This window comes from Oncorhynchus tshawytscha, linkage group LG02 (assembly GCF_018296145.1).
Source record: "Oncorhynchus tshawytscha isolate Ot180627B linkage group LG02, Otsh_v2.0, whole genome shotgun sequence".
NCBI lineage: Eukaryota > Metazoa > Chordata > Actinopteri > Salmoniformes > Salmonidae > Oncorhynchus > Oncorhynchus tshawytscha.
This window is the reverse complement of record NC_056430.1, coordinates 47,522,240-47,541,221: the sequence shown is the minus strand read 5'-3', so window position 1 is coordinate 47,541,221 and position 18,982 is coordinate 47,522,240. Positions and strand designations below refer to the sequence as shown.

General features: G+C 42.1%; 1 protein-coding gene across 4 annotated transcripts; it reads left to right on the top strand.

Annotated features, from left to right (window-relative positions):
* Nucleotides 1-3,508: 3,508 nt before the first annotated feature.
* Nucleotides 3,509-18,773, top strand: idh3b (isocitrate dehydrogenase (NAD(+)) 3 non-catalytic subunit beta). Of its 4 annotated transcripts, XR_006079214.1 has the most exons (13): nt 3,509-3,664; nt 9,446-9,625; nt 10,543-10,663; nt 10,763-10,823; nt 10,949-11,081; nt 12,506-12,639; nt 14,259-14,361; nt 14,444-14,590; nt 14,734-14,828; nt 14,928-14,988; nt 15,864-16,990; nt 17,859-17,919; nt 18,239-18,773. XR_006079214.1 is itself a non-coding variant. In XM_024401576.2 (11 exons), exons 1-11 carry the CDS (start codon nt 3,554-3,556, stop codon nt 18,314-18,316), a joined length of 1,224 nt encoding a protein of 407 aa, XP_024257344.2. In that variant the 5' UTR covers nt 3,509-3,553; the 3' UTR covers nt 18,317-18,773. The 4 variants fall into 4 exon arrangements, 1 of the variants encoding a protein (XP_024257344.2); XR_006079213.1 differs by lacking the exon at nt 17,859-17,919; XR_006079212.1 differs by having other exon boundaries at nt 15,864-17,919.
* Nucleotides 18,774-18,982: the final 209 nt, after the last annotated feature.

The following is an 18,982-nucleotide window of genomic DNA, read 5'->3' as shown; positions in this document are numbered from 1 at the left end:
GCAGTCTCTATGGGGGTGCCACAGGGTTCAATTCTCGGGCCGACTCTTTTCTCTGTATATATCAATGACGTTGCTCTTGCTGCGGGCGATTCCCTGATCCACCTCTACGCAGACGACACCATTCTATATACTTTCGGCCCGTCATTGGACACTGTGCTATCTAACCTCCAAACAAGCTTCAATGCCATACAACACTCCTTCCGTGGCCTCCAACTGCTCTTAAACGCTAGTAAAACCAAATGCATGCTTTTCAACCGATCGCTGCCTGCACCCGCATGCCCGACTAGCATCACCACCCTGGATGGTTCCGACCTTGAATATGTGGACATCTATAAGTACCTAGGTGTCTGGCTAGACTGCAAACTCTCCTTCCAGACTCATATCAAACATCTCCAATCGAAAATCAAATCAAGAGTCGGCTTTCTATTCCGCAACAAAGCCTCCTTCACTCACGCCGCCAAGCTTACCCTAGTAAAACTGACTATCCTTCCGATCCTCGACTTCGGCGATGTCATCTACAAAAGACTTTTATCTCCCTCACCAACTTCAAACATCAGCTATCTGAGCAGCTAACCGATCGCTGCTGCTGTACATAGTCTATTGGTAAATAGCCCACCCATTTTCACCTACCTCATCCCCATACTGTTTTTATTTATTTACTTGCTCTTTTGCACACCAATATCTCTACCTGTACATGACCGTCTGATCATTTATCACTCCAGTGTTAATCTGCAAAATTGTAATTATTCGCCTACCTCCTCATGCCTTTTGCACACATTGTATATAGACTCCCCCCTTTGTTTTCTACTGTGTTATTGACTTGTTAATTGTTTATTCCATGTGTAACTCTGTGTTGTCTGCTCACACTGCTATGCTTTATCTTGGCCAGGTCGCAGTTGCAAATGAGAACTTGTTCTCAACTGGCCTACCTGGTTAAATAAAGGTGAAATAAATTTAAAAAAAAAAAAATCAACATCATCATCCCAGACACCCTGGACCCACTGCGATTCGCATATCGCCACAACAGATCCACAGATGACGCAATCTCTATTGCACTCTCCCACCTGGACAAGAGGAACACCTATGTGAGAATGCTGTTCATTGACTACAGCTCAGTGTTCAACACTATAGTGCTCTAAAATGCTCATTACTAAGCTAAGGAGCCTGGGACTGAACACCTCCCACTGCAACTGGATCCTGAACTTCCTGCCGGGCCGCCCCAAGGTGGTGAGAGTAGGCAACAACACATCTGCCACACTGACAACACGGGAACCTCTCAGGGGTGAAAGTTTAGTCCCCTCTGTACTCCCTGTTCACCCACAACTACGTGGCCATGCACGACTCCAACACTATGATGAAGTTAGCCAATGACACAACGGTGGTGGGCTTGATCACCAACAACGATGAGACCGCCTATAGGGCCGAGGTCAGAGACCTGGCAGTGTGGTGTCAGGACAACAGCCTCTCCCTCAACGTCAGCAAGACAAAGGAGCTGATCTTGGACTACAGGAAACGGAGGGCCGAGCATGCCCCTATTCACGTTGACGGGGCTGTAGTGGAGCAGGTTGAGAGCTTCAAGTTCCTTGGTATCCACATCACTAAGGATCTATCATGGTCCACACACACCAGCAATACAGACTTGAAGAGGGAATGACAACACCTCTTCCCCATCAGGAGGCTGAAAAGATTTGAAATGGGCCCTCAGATCCTCAAAGAGTTCTACAGCTGCACCATTGAGAGCATCTTGACTGGCTGCATCACTGCTTGGTAAGGCAACTGCAAGGTGCTACTGAGGGTAATGTGTACAGCCCAGTACATCACTGGGGCGAGCTCCCTGCCACCCAGGATCTCTATACCAGGCAATATCAGTGGAAGGCCCAGAAAAGACTCAAGCCACCCAAGTCATAGACTGTTCTCTCTGTTACCGCATGGCAAATGTTACCAATGCACCAAGTCTGGAACCCAGAGGACCCTCAACAGCTTCTATCCCCAAACCACAAGACTGCTAAATAGTTATTTAAAAAGTTAACCAAATAGCTGCCCGGACTTTCTGCATTGACCCCCTTTGCACTAACTTTTTTTTGACTCATAAACTCCTGCTACTGTTTATTATCTATTTTATTATCCATCTACCTCAATTATCTTGTATCCCATGTTATCATTACCCATTGCGTATTTATTATTTAGTGTTATTACTTTTCTATTTTTTTTCTTCTATTTTCTTTCTCTCTGCATTGTTGGGAATGGTCCGTAAGTAAGCATTTCACTGTTAATCTACAACTGTTGTTTACCAAGCATGTGACAAAAAAATATATAGATTTGATCCCTTTTGGTACCCAGCACATTCCAATGCGGATGAGGGATTTCCTAGTCTAATAATGGATCAAAGGAATCTAACATTACTCCTTAGAAATATTGATTTCTGAACTCTTTCTAAGTTAAAACGTTAGTGTTGTTGTTTTAAAAATGAATATGAACTTATTTTCTTTGCATTATTCAAGGTCTGACAACACTGCATCTTTTTTGTTATTTTGACCAGTTGTCATTTTCTGCAAATAAATGCTCTAAATGACAATCTTTTTATTTTGAATTTGGGAGAAATGTTGTCAGTAGTTTATAGAATAAAACAAAAATGTTAATTTTACCCAAACACATACCTATAAATAGTCAAATCAAAGAAACGGATAATGTTGCAGGGGTCTCTTAATTTTTTTCCAGAGCTGTATATATATATATTTTTGAATATTTTAATTCCGATTTTTCAGGGGGTGCTGCAGCACCCGTACTTCCTGTGGCTGTGGTTTAAATGGTTGACATGCTGAACAATCCTAACAGTGGAGTGTTTCAGCATGATATAGATCAAGTTTAATTGGGTAGGGGGGTTGGGGAGGGTGTTGTAGAAGTTATTAGGGATTTTTTGTTTTTACATTTTCATGGTAGTATAGAATTGGGCAGATCATGATTGATTGTATATTCCAGCACAGTAGGTGGTGGCATGCACTTTACACGTTTGTTTGCAGACCACTATGATATCATAGAAGAAGAATTTAAAGATTTAGTGTAGAAATGTCCTGTGCGAGAGAGGCAGGTTCCAGGGTTAGAGTAGTGCAGAAGTTGTCATATGCTGAGGCAGCGAAGAAAGCGGAAGATGGGTCAAGGGGGAAGGGTCGTGAGAGGAGTGGTGTGAGTAGTAGATCTGTACCAGTACAAAGGGATAGGGCAACAAGTGATACATTTCAGTAAGATTGGATTTTTAGCATTTATAGCAATGGTTATCAACTTTACACAGAAAATGGAGGTTGTGGTGGCAGCTGCAGAGGTATTTGGGTGTGCGAGACTTGACATCAGAGGAGTTACAGGGTGTGTTAAGTGGTGGTGTCCCAACCTTTCAGGTGGTTGGCCTGAGGTAGGACTAAATAGATTTAATTAGTGGAGTAAGCTTTTTGTGAGTGTAGCGTTAGATGCTAGGGTATTTGTTTATTTATTTTTTCAACCAAAGTGTAAGGAAATTGTACTCCAGTGTAGTAGGTGGCGGTAATACAACATTTATTGGATGCCAACTGCGCTTAAACCTCGAAGAAGAATTGATTTCCTCCACATTCTTTCTGGTTTGTGGATCATGATGGCTGCCGCCTTGAGAGGAAGCGTTGTAACATTGGCCAAGGTGAGTCGGTAGATGATGTTTACAGTCATCAAATTGTGGACAAAGTGTTTCGTGTGACGTAAATCTTTTCGTATGTGTTATTGAGGACTACCATTGTTTTGTTATGGGAATTTATATTAAGCAGTTTATAACGTTAGTCACCAATGGTAATGCGACAGGATAATGTCCATAGCTGGCTAGCTCCTAGTACGATACGGCTACTCGGTTACCTACCTACCTAGCTAACTAAGATACGAAGCCAGGTTTAAATTGAATGTTGTCACTAAAACAAATCAGCAATCTAACAACGTATCAATGAACAACCTGCTAACAGATTGATGTCTCATGGTTATCAGCTTCAGACCACAGCTTCAGTTATGCAGGGCATACACTAGTAACGTTACACAATTTGAACAACTTGAACGTGCTCACATTTCCCAGTCCCAAACCTTTCATTACATCCATCTTCAAACCCAGAACGTGGGTGCTCACGTTACGCTAAGATAATAACCTAGTCAAGTTCAACCCCCGCTCCCCTCCCCCCGCGTTTTCTTAGTTTTCAGAGGAAAAAAATGCCGATACGCAAACAGTGAGCTGCTTTTATTAGTATGGAGAAACATAGAGTCAGAGGCTCAGAATATGGACTTAATTTCATAATATTAATTCATATATTTTTGGTGGAGTTAGTTTTGCATGCTCCATGTCGGTGGATGTTTCACTTAAGGACCAATGAATAGTTTAAAATTAGTTAACGCCGCCCATCCGTGACACCATGTCAAATGAACTGGCCCATTGAAAAGGCAGCCGCGTTCTCCACAGCTCCACTAATCTGTCTTCCAATCATCTCTGTCCACACGGGGGGTGTTGTCGCTAATCATCTCTTCGTTATCATTGTTTTGGTCTTAAATGCTAAGTGCTCATTGGCTATTGGCAGCGGTCCTTGCCCAGTCGCGTCGTAGCACTGCTCATTTTACAAGATGCACTTCTGACATGTCAGTCAGAAGGGGTCTGGAAAATGGAACAGCCATCATCGGTGTGTCCTTAGCCAAGTCAAACTAAGCGAGTCCCGACATACTGACCCTAGCCCAAGTTCATAGGATTTCACCTCGATCTTGAAAATTAGCCTGGGACTGCATAAACGTTGCAAAATCGTGTAGTGTATGTCTGGCATATTAGGTTAGTAGGTTAAACCCAGGGGTGAAAGTCAGTGCAGTTATGGTTCAGTACTGAGTAGCCTACTGGCAAATAAGTATTGGGGGTAATGCAGTACTGGTAAAACATGAGCCTATCACAATTCAAACGGATTCCAAGAAGTGTAGGCTATTAAGCTATTTTTCATTACGCATGTCAGTCACATGAAAAATGTGCTAAACATGACCACACCCTGAGTAGGTGTACAGCAGTAGGGTACTCCTGTTACTCCCATGTAATAAGGCTAACTTTGGCAGCATCCTAAGTAAACTGAATTTTTTTAAATTTATTTTTGGTCACCTTCAATTAACCTTCTCAGTAGCCTCATGTCTTTATTAACATACTTTACTGTCACAACAACAAATTATTTGCATAATACTTATTCTGCCACTACTTTCTTACCCGACATGCTAACACAGACAGTAAAGCTATCACATTATACTTGCGTAAACTGATGTTAGCTGGCTGGCTAGCGAGATAAGTTAATCTAATTTGCTACTCTTAGATATGCCGCGTAACTATATTTCAACGATTTTACCGAGTTACAGTTCATATATGAAAATCAGTCAATTTAAACAAATTAATTAGACGCGAATCTATGGATTTCACATGACTGGGAATACAGATATGCATCTGTTGGTCACAGACAGCTTAAAACCTCCTAAAGATCTAAACCTTTTTTTCAATTTTTCGCATAAAATGACATACCCATATCTAACTGCCTGTAGCTCGGGGCCTGAAGCAAGTATATGCATATTCTTGATATCATTTGAAAGGAAACACTTTGAAGTTTGTGGAAATGTGAAATTAATGTAGGAGAATAACACACTAGATCTGATAAAAGATAATAAAATAAAAAAATGTATGTTCTTTTTTTCTTTTTTTCCCCATCTTTGAGAAAGGCCATAATCTAATATTGCATTTTAGGCACAATTTAGATTTTGGCCACTAGATGGCAGCCCTGTCGATCCAGTGAAGGATTGCAATACTGCACACTATTTTGTATCAAGTCTTCCCAAATGTGTCGAATTGGTCAATTTATACATTTTTCAAGTACATAACTATAGAGAACATTTATTTTGTATTACCATATCATTTTTGTAAGTTTAAATACTCCCAGGAATGTCATACATGATGGATCATTAGCTTATACGCTAACTTTCACACATCTAGATAGCCGGGCGGGGTGGGTGTGGAGCCAGAGACGGCAGGGGTTCAAACTGTAGAACCCAGTTCCTATATTTGAATATAAAAATTGAAACTGTGCTACAAAAACTGTGCTACTCTGCTACTCTCTACTACTGTGCTATCTCTGGGACCCTCAGGATGACAAATCAGAAAAAGATTACTGAATGTAAGTACATTATTTACCTTCAGATGTGTACGTATCAAACCAGTTGCCGTGTTAAAGTTGTTGTTGTGCGCACTCCTCAAACAATAGCATGGTCTTTTTTCACTGTAATAGCTACTGTATATTGGACAGTGCAGTTAGGTTAACAAGAATTTAAGCTTTCTGCCCATATAAGACATGTCTATGTCCTGGAAAGTTTGCTGTTACTTACAAGGTCACATTAGCATACGTTAGCATCAACCGTCACGGTATAGGGAGACCGATCCCGTAGAGGTTAAAAATTAAGCTTGGGTCGTGGATCAGAGAACCAGTCAGTATTTTGTGTGACCACCATTTGCCTCATGCAGCACGAAACACATCTCCTTCGCATAGTTGTTCAGACTTTTGATTGTGGCCTGTGGAATGTCGTCTGACTCTTCATCAATGGCTGCCCGAAGATGCTGGATATTGGCGAGAACTGGAACATACTGTCATGCACGTTGATCCAGAACATCCCAAACATGCTCAATGGCTGACATGTCTGGTGAGTATGCAGGCCATGGAAGAACAGGGCCATTTTCAGCTTTCAGGAATTGTGTACAGATCCTTGCAACTTGTGGCTGTGCATTATCATGCTGAAACATAAGGTCATGACGGCAGATGAATGGCACAACAATGGGCCTCAGGATCTCGTCACGGTGTCTCTGTTTATTCAAATTGCCATTGATTTGAAAGAAAATTGTGTTTGTTGTCTGTAACTTATGCCTGCCCATACCATAACCCCGCCTCCACCATGGGGCACCCTGTTCACAATGTTGACTTCAGTAAACCTCTCGTCCACACGACCCCATACACAGGGCCAGCGGTTGTGAGGCTGGTTGGACGTCCTGCCAAATTCTCTGAAACGACGTTGAAGGCGTCTTATGGTAGAGGAATGAACATTACATTCTCTGGCAACAGCTCTGGTGGATATTGCTGCAGTCAGCATGCCAGTTGCATGCTTCCTTAACTTGAGGCATTGTGTTGTCATGACAACTGCACATTTTAGTGGCCTTTTATTGTCCCCGGCACAAGGTGCACCTGTTGAATGATGATGCTGTTTAATCAGCTTCTTGATGTGCCACACCTGTCAAGGGGATGGATTGTCTTGACAAAGTAGAAATGATCACTAACAGGGATGTAACCAAATTTGTGCACACAATTTGAGAGAAATTTGTGTGTGTCTTTTAGCTCAGCTCATGAAACCACTGCATTACATGTTTTATATTTTTGTTTGGTCTAAGTATTTAGAAAAGTTGATTCTTGTTGGCTTGCCTATACAGTGCATTCGAAAAGTATTCTGGACCTATGACCTTTTCCACATTTTGTTACGTTACAGCCTTATTCTAAAATGGATTTAAAAAAAGTAAAAAAGTAAATAAAAATGAACTACCTTATTTACCTTATTTACAAGTATTCAGACCCTAAAATACATTTTCAAAAAATCTAAACCTGTTTTTGCTTTGTCATTATGGGGTATTGTGTGTGTGTATATATTGAGGGGAAAAAAACATTTCTAATAATACTGTAATGTACCAAAATATGGAAAAAGTCAAGGGGTCTGAATACTTTCCAAATGCTCTATGTCCTTTCAACTTGCCGGCGACCAGCTGTGGAGACAACCCTGCCAAATCTCCCAAAGTAGCCTATTGCCATATCTACACCTACTTGGTGGAATCTCCAGTTTTGCATACATTTCCAAATGCAGAAGAATATTATTACTGTTATTTCGACGGATACATATCACTAGTCCTTACTGCAAGTTAAAACCTCTTATGGATCCCTTCATGCGCCAATCCCTTTAGCGGGATCGATTTATACATCAAAATAAAGCTTAACTTCTTGTTAATCCAGCCGCTGTATCAGCTTTCAAAAGGCTTTACGGCGAAAGCAGACCATGCGATTATCTGAGGACAGCGCCCTGCATACAAACACATGAATCATTTTTCAACCAGGCAGGTGCGACACAAAAGTCAGAAATAACCATATAATAAATTCCTTTGAAGATCTAATTGTTTTTGCAATCCCAAATGTCTGTGACGCAACGAATGGTCGTTTTTTTTCGATAAATTCCTTCTTTATATCCCCAAAATGTCCATTTTTATTTGGCACGTTTTGATTCAGAAATACACCGGTTCCAACTCGCCCAACATGACTACAAAGTATCTAATAAGTTACCTGTAAACTTGGTCCAAACATTTCAAACAATGTTCCTAATCCAACCTCCGGTATTCCTAAAATGTAAATAATCAATCAAATTTAAGACGGAATAAACTGTTTCTCATACCGGATAAAAACAATGTGAAGCGCATTCCTGTTCACGCGCACCAAAATAGTAGGGACCTTCAGAGTGACACATGGAATGAATAGCCCTACTTCATTTCTCAAAAGAAAAACCTCTAACAATTTCTGAAGACTGTTGACATCTAGTGGAAGCCACAGGAACTGCAACCAGGTTCCTCATAGGGCTTCCCATAGAAAACCATTCGAAAATCCTATGACCTCTTTTTACTCAGACATTATTTTAACCGTTTTAGAAACTTTAGAGTGTTTTCTATACATCTATTATATGCATATCCTAGCTTCTGGGCCTGAGTAACAGGCAGTTTACTTTGGGCACGCTTTTCACCCGGATGTCAAAATACTGCCCCCTAGCCTTAAGTTTTAACTAGCAAGCGTTCCGCAATACACATACTGTAGCTAGTTGGATACAAACAAGTGTGACTAACTTACCAGTGATGCAGTGCTTCGAACACACATGTTATAAGTAACTGGAGCCCACAGCTTTACTTCATCACACCGTAATAGCCTGAAATCAAGAGGTTCGTCTAACCTGGTCCTTGGGCATTTGATTAAACTTGATTTGGTGGTCTTTTTCTCCAATTGTTCAAAAAAAATGGTACGCAACAGCTTTTCGACATTGTGAAAGCAGGGTTAGCTAGCTAGTTAAAGTCTGTAATTGTCTGATAATCGTGACGTACATTCCACGTGACAGTCTGTTCATGCCAATATTTTTACATTTAGTATGAAAGTGTGTTTAGGTATGTGGTTTGTTGATGAAGACAACACGAAAGTATGTTGAAAATGACCAACCAAGCATATCCAAAATGTTTATAGAAAGATTTTAAAAAAAGAATATAGCCACTGGCAGATAAGACACATTAGCTATAACGACAACCAGACCATCTGATTATGCTTACTTTCTACAGTGGACCTAATTAACTATTGTGTCCTGTGTCTAGGGCCTTACTGGCACTGGTCCGCGGTGGCAGCAGCTGGCTGCCCGGTCCCTCAATATGACTGCCAGTCTGGGTGGGCCTGAGGCACCTCCGGCCCGCGCCGACGCCACATTCAAGGTCACCATGGTGCCCGGGGATGGAGTAGGACCTGAACTGATGACTGCCGTCAAGGAGGTGTTCAAGGTATGTACATTATGGTGGCTCCACTTTCTCAAGGCTGACCTGGAGTGACAATTTGACGGAGAGTGCAGATTGGTGTGGATGTGTCGTCCCTCTGTTGACATATAGTGGACTCATCTCCTTAGCACATTCTCCTCCAGGTATGCTATTGCACCCCACCTCACACCCTGTCTCAGCAGTCAATTCACACATTATGTGGCCCATGTGGGAATGGAATTCACTATTGCCAGCACCATGCGCCAAGCATGATCTGAGCTCAATCCAATACTTTCTGTGTTCAATGATAAGTTAATATGCAAGACTAATTCATAATGTTTATAGTCCATTCAAATCAAATAACATTTTATTTGTCACACGCGCCAAATATAACCGGTGTAGACCTTACCGTGAAATGCTTACTAACGAGCCTTTAACCAACAATGTAGTTCAAGAAATATAGTTAAGAAAAGTAACACAATAAAGTGACAATAATGAGGCTATATACAGGGGGTACCGGTACCAAGTCTATGTGCAGGGCTACAGGTTATTTGAGGTAATTTGTACATGTAGGTAGGGGTAACGTGACTATGCATAGATAATAAACAGTGAGTAGCAGCAGTGTAAAAACAAAGGGGGTGGGGGGTCAATGTAAGTAGTCCGGGTGGCCATTTTTTATTAATTGTTCAGCAGTCTTATGGCTTGGTGGTAGAAGCCTTTTGGACCTAGACTTGGCGCTCCGGTACCACTTGCTGTGCGGTAGCAGAGAAAACAGTCTATTACTTGGGTGACTGGAGTCTTCGACAATTTTTGGGGGGCTTGCCTTCATTCGCTATTTATTCATCCATCCTCTATGTCCATCCTGTTTCTCATCCCCTTGTCTTATCTCCTTGGTTCTACCCTTAACCCTGCCTTTCCTTCCTTCCCTCCATCTCTCTCTCCAGGCGGGTGATGTCCCAGTGGAGTTTGAGGAGTTCCACCTAAGTGAGGTGCAGCACATGGACAGCGACGAGAAGCTGGAGCAGGTGTTGGCCTCCATGAAGACCAACAGGGTGGCCATGAAAGGTAACTAACTTGTCTCCTCTGTTGGGGATTTGCTTCCTTTTGTCTGCTTTTACCATATCAGTGTGTTCTGACTGTTCTTTCTTTTCTCTGCGTGTGTAGGAAAGATTAACACCCCCATGGAGTTCAAAGGGGAGCTGGCTGGCTTTGAGATGAAAATTAGGTAAGGCCATATTAGATATAGCGCCAGCATGAATCCAACACAATAAATTAATATTTTTATGAGATCTCTTAGTGTGTGGCTTTCTGTCCTTATTAGTGAGCCTCTCCCTCTTGTGCTCTGCTCAGGCGGAGGCTGGACCTGTTTGCAAACGTGGTACATGTGAACAGCCTGCCCGGCTACAGCACCCGCCACAACAACCTGGACCTGGTCATCATCCGAGAGCAGACTGAGGGAGAGTACAGCTCTCTGGAGCACGAGGTACATCACCACACACTGCCACAACTAATGGGTGTGTTGGTTTCAGCTCGACAAGTGTGTTAGGTGGGTGAAGTTTGCCCACTTATGACCATTTCTTTGGTCCTAAATGGAAATCGCCACTCACCCTGCCTGGCTAGGTAAAACCAGTTGACCCAGTCCTCATTTGAAATCTTACCATGTTTAAGTTTGTTGTATGGGTAATACACACATTTTTAGATGAAATCATCTATCACAACCAGTGTTGGTGTAACGTGTTTCAAAAGTAATGCGTTACATTAATGTTACTCAAAAGTAATATTATTACTGTAACATTACTTTTCAAGTTTGAGTAATAATATTAGTTACTTTAAGTAAAGCAGGCGCTACTTTTTTCCGTTAAAACGTTAAGAAAAATGTAACAGAATTTACAATGCAGCTGTGCTGCTGGCAACCGTTTGGGTCTTACGGTGTGTCCCTTTCAGATGGTTAAGCATTGCAGCTGTACTACCATTACTGTACCTCAATTCCACCTCAAAGTTTGCTTTTACTTCTCATTTAACTTCTAAAAGTACCATTTAACTTTCTCTGGCGTTTTTCCTACTGTTAACAATGATGACGTGGTGGAGAATAGATTCCAAAATAATTGTTTCATTGACTCCCGGTATCGACTCCCATTTATGAGTGTTCAGATTCTATTCCGCCAGGAATCGACTGGTAAGATTCAGTATTTTTTGGAATGGGGAACACTGATTAGTTGGTGTACTTCCGAGAACACAAACACTCGCATCTTTCATGGCGAGCTAGCGAGGGTGGAGAGAGGGGGGAGGTGCACAGTATATGAAGGTCGGCCACCAGGCAGCTAGTCAGAACCGTGCACTAGACCTATCTATCGGCAGTCCAAAGCTGTCTCTCGCAATGAAATGCTGTACCTCGCTATTTTTGGGCTCACAACTTCGGTAAAGCAGGGCCTATCATCAATGAATAGACTAGGATATTGAGATGAGCGAGATGCAACACTTCGCTCTCACACAGTCACACAGTATCTGTGCACAGGTTTGCTTCACGCTGTTCAGTGTGGTAGCCAGCAAAACTAAACAGGGGAGAAGCTGAGCCTCGCACTCCAACACTCTTAGTTGTTGCGGAAATTGAAATCAGTTAGGGATTTATCTTAACGTTAAGAATACCAATTTAATTTCAACATTCACACCGCTAAAAGCCAATTCATGGTAGATCTGAAAATGTGGGCCGAGGCTTCGTATTGGAGGGTTTGACGCAGTTGCAGAGCCTCCGGAGGCATGCAGAGGCCAAATCAAGCTCCAGTCCGCATTGCCGTGTGCCTGTGTACACTGGGCAGAAAATGTATCACATTTAAGCTCTCCAACACCATGGTCAAAACATGGTCAGATGGAAGTGTGTCCTGGTCTGAACTGTGCTCTCTGTCTCAGAGCGTGCCTGGAGTGATTGAATGTCTGAAGATCATCACTAGGGAGAAGTCTCGGCGCATCGCCAAGTTTGCCTTCGACTACGCCACCAAGAAGGGTCGCAGCAAGGTCACGGCGGTCCACAAGGCCAACATCATGTGAGTCTCGCTGCCAAATAAGCAACCTCATTTTAAAGGCTTCTACACATCTATCCAACTACAGCCAACCCAACTGTTTATGTAGGGCTCGACATTAACACTTGCCCTCTTGTCCGGGACAAGTAAAAAAATATATAATTGTGAGGCAAGCAGAATACAGATTAAGTTGTTTGAATGGACAAGTAAAAACATATAACACACAATCACTACTCAAACAATTACTCTGATCAAATTTTCCTCTGGAGACGATGTTGCACACTGTTTTCCCTGTCTCTGCAAAGCGCACAAGTAGAATTATTGAATTGCATTGAGGTACAAGGGTTTTTTAATCACCTGTGGTCGCGAGATGCACTTTTGAGATCAAACCCTAAGGCGGGTTGTTGATATTCCTTGCTAGTTAGTTATCTGCACAGTTGCAGCTACTTTTTGGTCAGCAAACAGGGTTTGTTCAGTCATGTACCGTTGCTCGGGGAGAGAGACAACAGGCGAATTAGATAGCCAATTAAAACCATATAGCCTAGTCTTCCTAGTTGTCTCGGTAGTAAACTAAGGCGGCAGGTTGCCTAGTGGTTAGAGCTGAGAGGTTGCTGGTTCGAATACCAGAGCCGACATCTATTTAGCTATTAGCATGTATAAATGCTGTTAGAGAGGGGAGTCTCAGCTAGTCTCGGAGTATAATTTTTTTTTTTCAACACTCAATATTGAGGAAATACCACCATTTTACAGCGTTTGTATTGAGATGATGCGCAGGTCGGAGCGGAGCGCGCCGTTTGCGTTGAAGACATCAAGTAGCCTATTCGGCCTGCCAATGGGGTGAAAAATAAGCAATTTTTTGGACATTGAATTTACTCTTAGATCAATTACATGGCTATCTGGCAACAATATATTTACGGTTAGAAATCTAGCTAATGTGTTTTGAATTCCCACTTCCTCAGGTGGTGAATTATGTAGCATATAGCCAATATGCAAAACATTTTTAATAAAGATGCGGAAATCTGCTCATTTTGAATCCTATTGTTGCACATCACAATATTCAACATGCATTCCCTGAACATGTTAGATGAAATGGTTAACTTCTTTCATGTCTTACTTGGCGCTGGAAAAAGTCAGGCTAGAGCCCTGCCACTAATGGAAAGCAACTGCATTAAAAAATTTATATTTAGGATATTTATCATTATTGACCAAAATGGGTTAATACCGTGATTACTTTTTGTCCTGATTCTCTGTATGATGATGATGATGATGATGATAAATGTTATTTTGTAAAGTGGTTCCTTACATCATACAACACAATTTTCAGGCCCCTTTTTGGCACATGGTGTTAGACTTTTTTTGTGTGTGTTGTGAAGCGACTGGAGCTTTCAGACAAAAGTCTGTCCTACTTGCCCGAATGACAGGCATAAAATAAATGTAACAATAACTTAAATGAATGTCAATCCCTGCTAAGGATGGTGGACGTAGGTGGTCCCGGATCAACACGTAGAATCAGAAACACAGTGTTTGTGTAGCTGTTAATTATTTATTTAAAAAAAATTCAAATGGTTTTAGGTACGTTACAGCACCATTGCACTGACATGTACATTCTACATCTGATTTAGTCTCCTTCTGTCTTTCTACAGGAAGCTTGCAGATGGCCTGTTCCTACAGTGCTGTGCCGAGGTGGCAGAGCTGTATCCCAAGATCAAATATGAGAACATCATCATAGACAACTGTTGCATGCAGGTATGCCTCACTCTCTCTCTTGCGCTCTCTGTCTCTTTCTCTCTCTCTGTCTCTCACTCAAATATGCACCCTCTCTCTGTAGCTGGTCCAGAACCCATACCAGTTTGACGTGCTGGTGATGCCCAACCTTTATGGCAACATCATTGACAACCTGGCTGCTGGGCTGGTCGGCGGGGCAGGAGTGGTGCCAGGAGAGAGCTACAGCGCCGAGTATGCCGTGTTTGAGACCGTGAGTGTCTGTCTGCCGGAGATTCATCTTAACCAGTCAGCTGCAATCATACACTTGTTACATTAGACATTCAACCGTCAGTATAGTGCTACAATAAGCATGTGTAAAATAGCCTGAAAATAAACATTTACTCTCCTTCTTAGGGAGCTCGGCACCCCTTTGCCCAGGCTGTAGGCAGGAACATCGCCAACCCCACGGCCATGCTGCTCAGTGCTGCCAACATGCTCCATCACCTCAAGTGAGTGGGCACTGCTTCCAATGGGAAGTGTAGTGTGTGCGTGTAGTGTGTGTGTGTCTGAGCGCGCACACAATCTCAACTGACTGTTTTGTGTTACAGCCTGGAATACCACTCCAATATGGTGTCAGATGCTGTCAGGAAGGTCATCAAACAGGGCAAGGTAAGAGTGTGTGTGTGACTATTGTATCAACATCCTGTTCAATCTTATTGGTTTGTGTGCATGCAAATGTGTATGTTTGGGAGTGAGTGTTTGTCTAAACGTCTACAGTATGACTAATTCTAAAGTTCAATGGTTATGAAGTGTTCTTGCAACATAACATATTTGTCCATGTATTTTGTGGGTCAATTAAGAAAAAGAAAATTGCCGAAAAGTGTAAAGAGAAATACTCAGATCCAAACATCAATTCATGACTCTCAAATTGCATTTAGCCATGAAATTACACCTAACAATCGATAACCCGTGTGTGTGTGTGTGTGTGTGTGTGTGAGAGAGCCTTTTGATTATGCATGTCGACGTGGGTGGTGTCGTATACACCCCTCTGTGTGTCCTGCTAAACATTGTCCTTGTTCTCAGCCGGCACAGTGAGGTGACAGAACACAGCTCTGTAACCATAGAAACTGACTGGTAACAAAGATCCTACTAACTGTGGTGTGCGTCCCAGCCCTTATTTGCACTAATAGCAGCAACACTAACCCGAACTAATACCATGGTTCTTAGGGAGGCACATGGGTCAAAACACCATTACGCTAACCTATGGCTCTGTCATGTCAGCCATGGCACAGAAGGTGTCCTTTTGCAGAAGGAGTGTAGGGGAATGATTTCTGTTCGACAGACCGGCCTTTGTGGTTTGAATGTGGGCAACGTGTGCTATTTCAATTTGAGTGTTGAAGGATGGGTTATCTGAATGTGTGAAGTATGGTGTTTGTCAGTCCACTAGTGTCTGAAGTACCCTCCCCTTTTCCATCTCCTTTGCTCCTCCTCTTCCCCTGCACCCTGTGTGTGTGTGTGTGTGTGTGCGTGCGCGCGTGTCCCAGGTGCGGACGCGAGACCTGGGCGGTTACAGCACGACCGGGGACTTTGTGCAAGCCGTTGTGGGGAACCTCCGCCACCGACCCATGTACTAAAGAAGTCCCGATCCCCTGAACGCCCTGCCCTTTTCTGTAAACTGGACGGCCAACCAAATATAATCTGGATATATTGAACCCAATGTTGCCACATTCCCTAAACTTTACCCCACTAACTTTTTTGCTCACTTTCCCACTAAACTAACACTTACGTCACTCTTGGCAGCTCTCTCCTCCGCTTTCTTTTCATATTCCTCTTTACGCGCTCGGTGTATCCTTTATTTCGTTATTCTCTCTCTCTAAATTCAAAAATTATTGGCCAAAGCAGATAATCATCGTCATTTAAAAATTTTTTTTTACCAAATCGTCCATTTATGCCGTGGACTTCTATTTTCTCCCAGTCTTTTCCTTGTGGAACCCTTTCTCCAACTGAGCACCCCCTGCTTGGTGCCGTTTCCTGCTTCTCTCTTTTCCTCCATGTCAGCCTGTTCTTTTGTACTGCCTCTGCTGTTGGCTGCACTCTTCTATAAGCTGTTCTAGAATCTTCTCTGTTTTGTCTGCTCTACTAACTCCCTATAGTCTACTCTCCTATTTGTCAGCTAACTCTCTTTCCCTCCACTCCAACTCTTCCTCTTCTCTCTCTGAGCTGTTTCATTCTCTGCTGTGGAGAAGCATATGATCTTATATTACATTGACCTCCACTAGTCCAGCCTTGCAGTCCATACCGGTCGGGCCGTGTGTTATTCAGCAGTATTGGTCAAGCAGGTTTCGAGCCACGGGGACAATTCACCGATGCCAAAGGGAGTGAGAAATCTCTACCACAGCACTGTATCAATGGATATCTGGCCTGTCATTTCACAGTCCTGAGTCGTGCCAGGCATATACAGTACGTCGTTCATAACCCTTTGACTCTATGTGCAGACTTTTCTTGGCTTGGAGTCCAGGCTACCGTGGTAGCATATGCGTAGACTACCGTAGCTGTAGACTTCCTGTCATTGCGCTGACGCTAGTTAGCATTGGCTCTTGAAACTACCTCTAACTGCCTTCATTCTGTACGCAGAGACAAAAATGGTATCCATGAGTTCGTCTGACTCTGGGTAAGTAGAAAACAGCTTAATTGCCAGAATCTTGCAGCATCCTTTTTAACTGGCCTTTTCAATCACAACCTTTAATTACGTGCAGACTGTTTTAGTTGCTGTAAAAAAAATTTTTTTTAAACTGCACTGGTTTCCACTGAGTCATCATAAACATGGAAGTTTCTCACGAACACTTATCAGCACCACTGTCTTAAAGGAGACAGGATGTAGAGGTCATTCCTGAGAAGGGTGACATTTTCAGAATCTACAATCAATGTTTTGATATTGTTGCGTTAGCAGGGATGCTAACACGTTAGCCAATTTCACCATTTGGTATTTGTAGCTAGCTTCATAGAACCTTTTAATGATCCATTGTCGCTCATCTGCATACTCTAGTCATCACTAGTTACTAAAAATAAATCTTAATAATTTGTTCACTGTGTATGCTGTAAAACGCACATAATGTGTATCGTAGAGGTCACTATCTAGGTAGCTTTTTGCTGGAGTTGCCCTTGGAGATCCATCGTGTTTGGCTGTTCAGTCAGGCAAAGCTCTTTCATCATTAAATTTGCAAACGAACAAGCCACTGTAACTCGAGCCTACGACCAGCCTTGCCTGAGTTCACTTTGGCTTTGGACTTTGTGCCAAAAGTCCATTAAATTATATATTGGTTATGTTGATGATCTCAGTGGTAGCATTTCTATTAGGGACTTAGACTGGCATGTGTCAGTCAGTCATTGGGACTTCAAATGTATTGGCTTATGTCATATTATCATGGTCAAATACTGAAGAATAAAAGATGGGAAAATGTTTGTTGGCCTGTTTTCTCAACAACAAAAAAATGTAATCAAAGGTGTGATTTTTAAACTCGCATTGTTTTGTTTTCCAGGCGTAGGATGAGTGGTGCAGCATCTGTTGAAAGACCAACATAGACTACGCTAGCCATAAATGTAGATTCCTGAGTCATCCATTCTTATTTAGTATGTTTGGTCATTAACTGTTTTATGAGTAAATACATACATACGACCATGGACTTGAGTTGCTTCAACATAAGCTAATATTCCTCTACCCTATTTATGTGTGTGTGAGTTTGGTGGTGAAAAAGGCTCTCTTACACACTAGTCATGTTTTGTGTATATATTTGTGAGGACCATTGTCTTTCTGGGAATGGACCAGGGCCTAGTTTCCCAAAGGATGAGCAGCCTTAAGCTGATTTTGGGGAAACCAGGCCTGTGTGTGTGTGTGACACTACTCTTTTATTTGTGGCAGGTGCGCACAGGAGACCTGGGGGGCTATGCCACAAGCGACGAGTTCACCAGAGCTGTCATCGCCAACCTAGCCATCTGAACTAGCCTCTCAAACACACACTTTATTTTACTCCCTTCAAACTAGTCTCTCTGCATTGACCACTCAAACAGCTGCGCAACAGATTAAATCCTGACCCATGCTCAACAACAGCTAACACCCATAGACTGAAATGCATACAAACCCCAAAATATGTAAAAATACACACAATGAAATTGAGGACCGGTTACATAAATGAGAAGACAATATGGGGTCGACACCTACAGTCTTGTGAACGGTACCAAAATAAATGTTTTCCCATTCAACAATAGTTGTATGGAACTTGTAAGTCACATTCCACATTCTCTACCAGAGTGGTGGTGTTCAATGAATGGATCTTGTTTAGATATTCATACAAGATACATGTACTATATCAGTATATTTTATTTATTCACTACAAGTGTTATATGCATTATTGACTTATTCATTCATAATTAGTAATAAACATTCCTATACCTGATACTTTGCTGTGTGGAAAATCAATATTAACAAAGTGTGTTGTAATTTAATATATTGACTGATATTAGTGCAGACAAATGTAATTGTTTTTTGTTCATTTAGGTGTTGTATAAATATTGAATTGCAACAGTGTGATGCTGGGTTTGAAACCTCCAGTAAAATGTATGTAAATCTTGCAAACGTTTTAAAGTAATCTTGAAGTTCCAGAAA

Coding starts and splice junctions, on each gene's coding strand:
- idh3b (XM_024401576.2), top strand. CDS start 3,554: ATGCCAACTGCGCTTAAACCTCGAAGAAGAATTGATTTCCTCCACATT. Junction 3,665..9,445: donor GCGTTGTAACATTGGCCAAG/GTGAGTCGGTAG, acceptor TCCTGTGTCTAG/GGCCTTACTGGCACTGGTCC. Junction 10,664..10,762: donor CAACAGGGTGGCCATGAAAG/GTAACTAACTTG, acceptor CTGCGTGTGTAG/GAAAGATTAACACCCCCATG.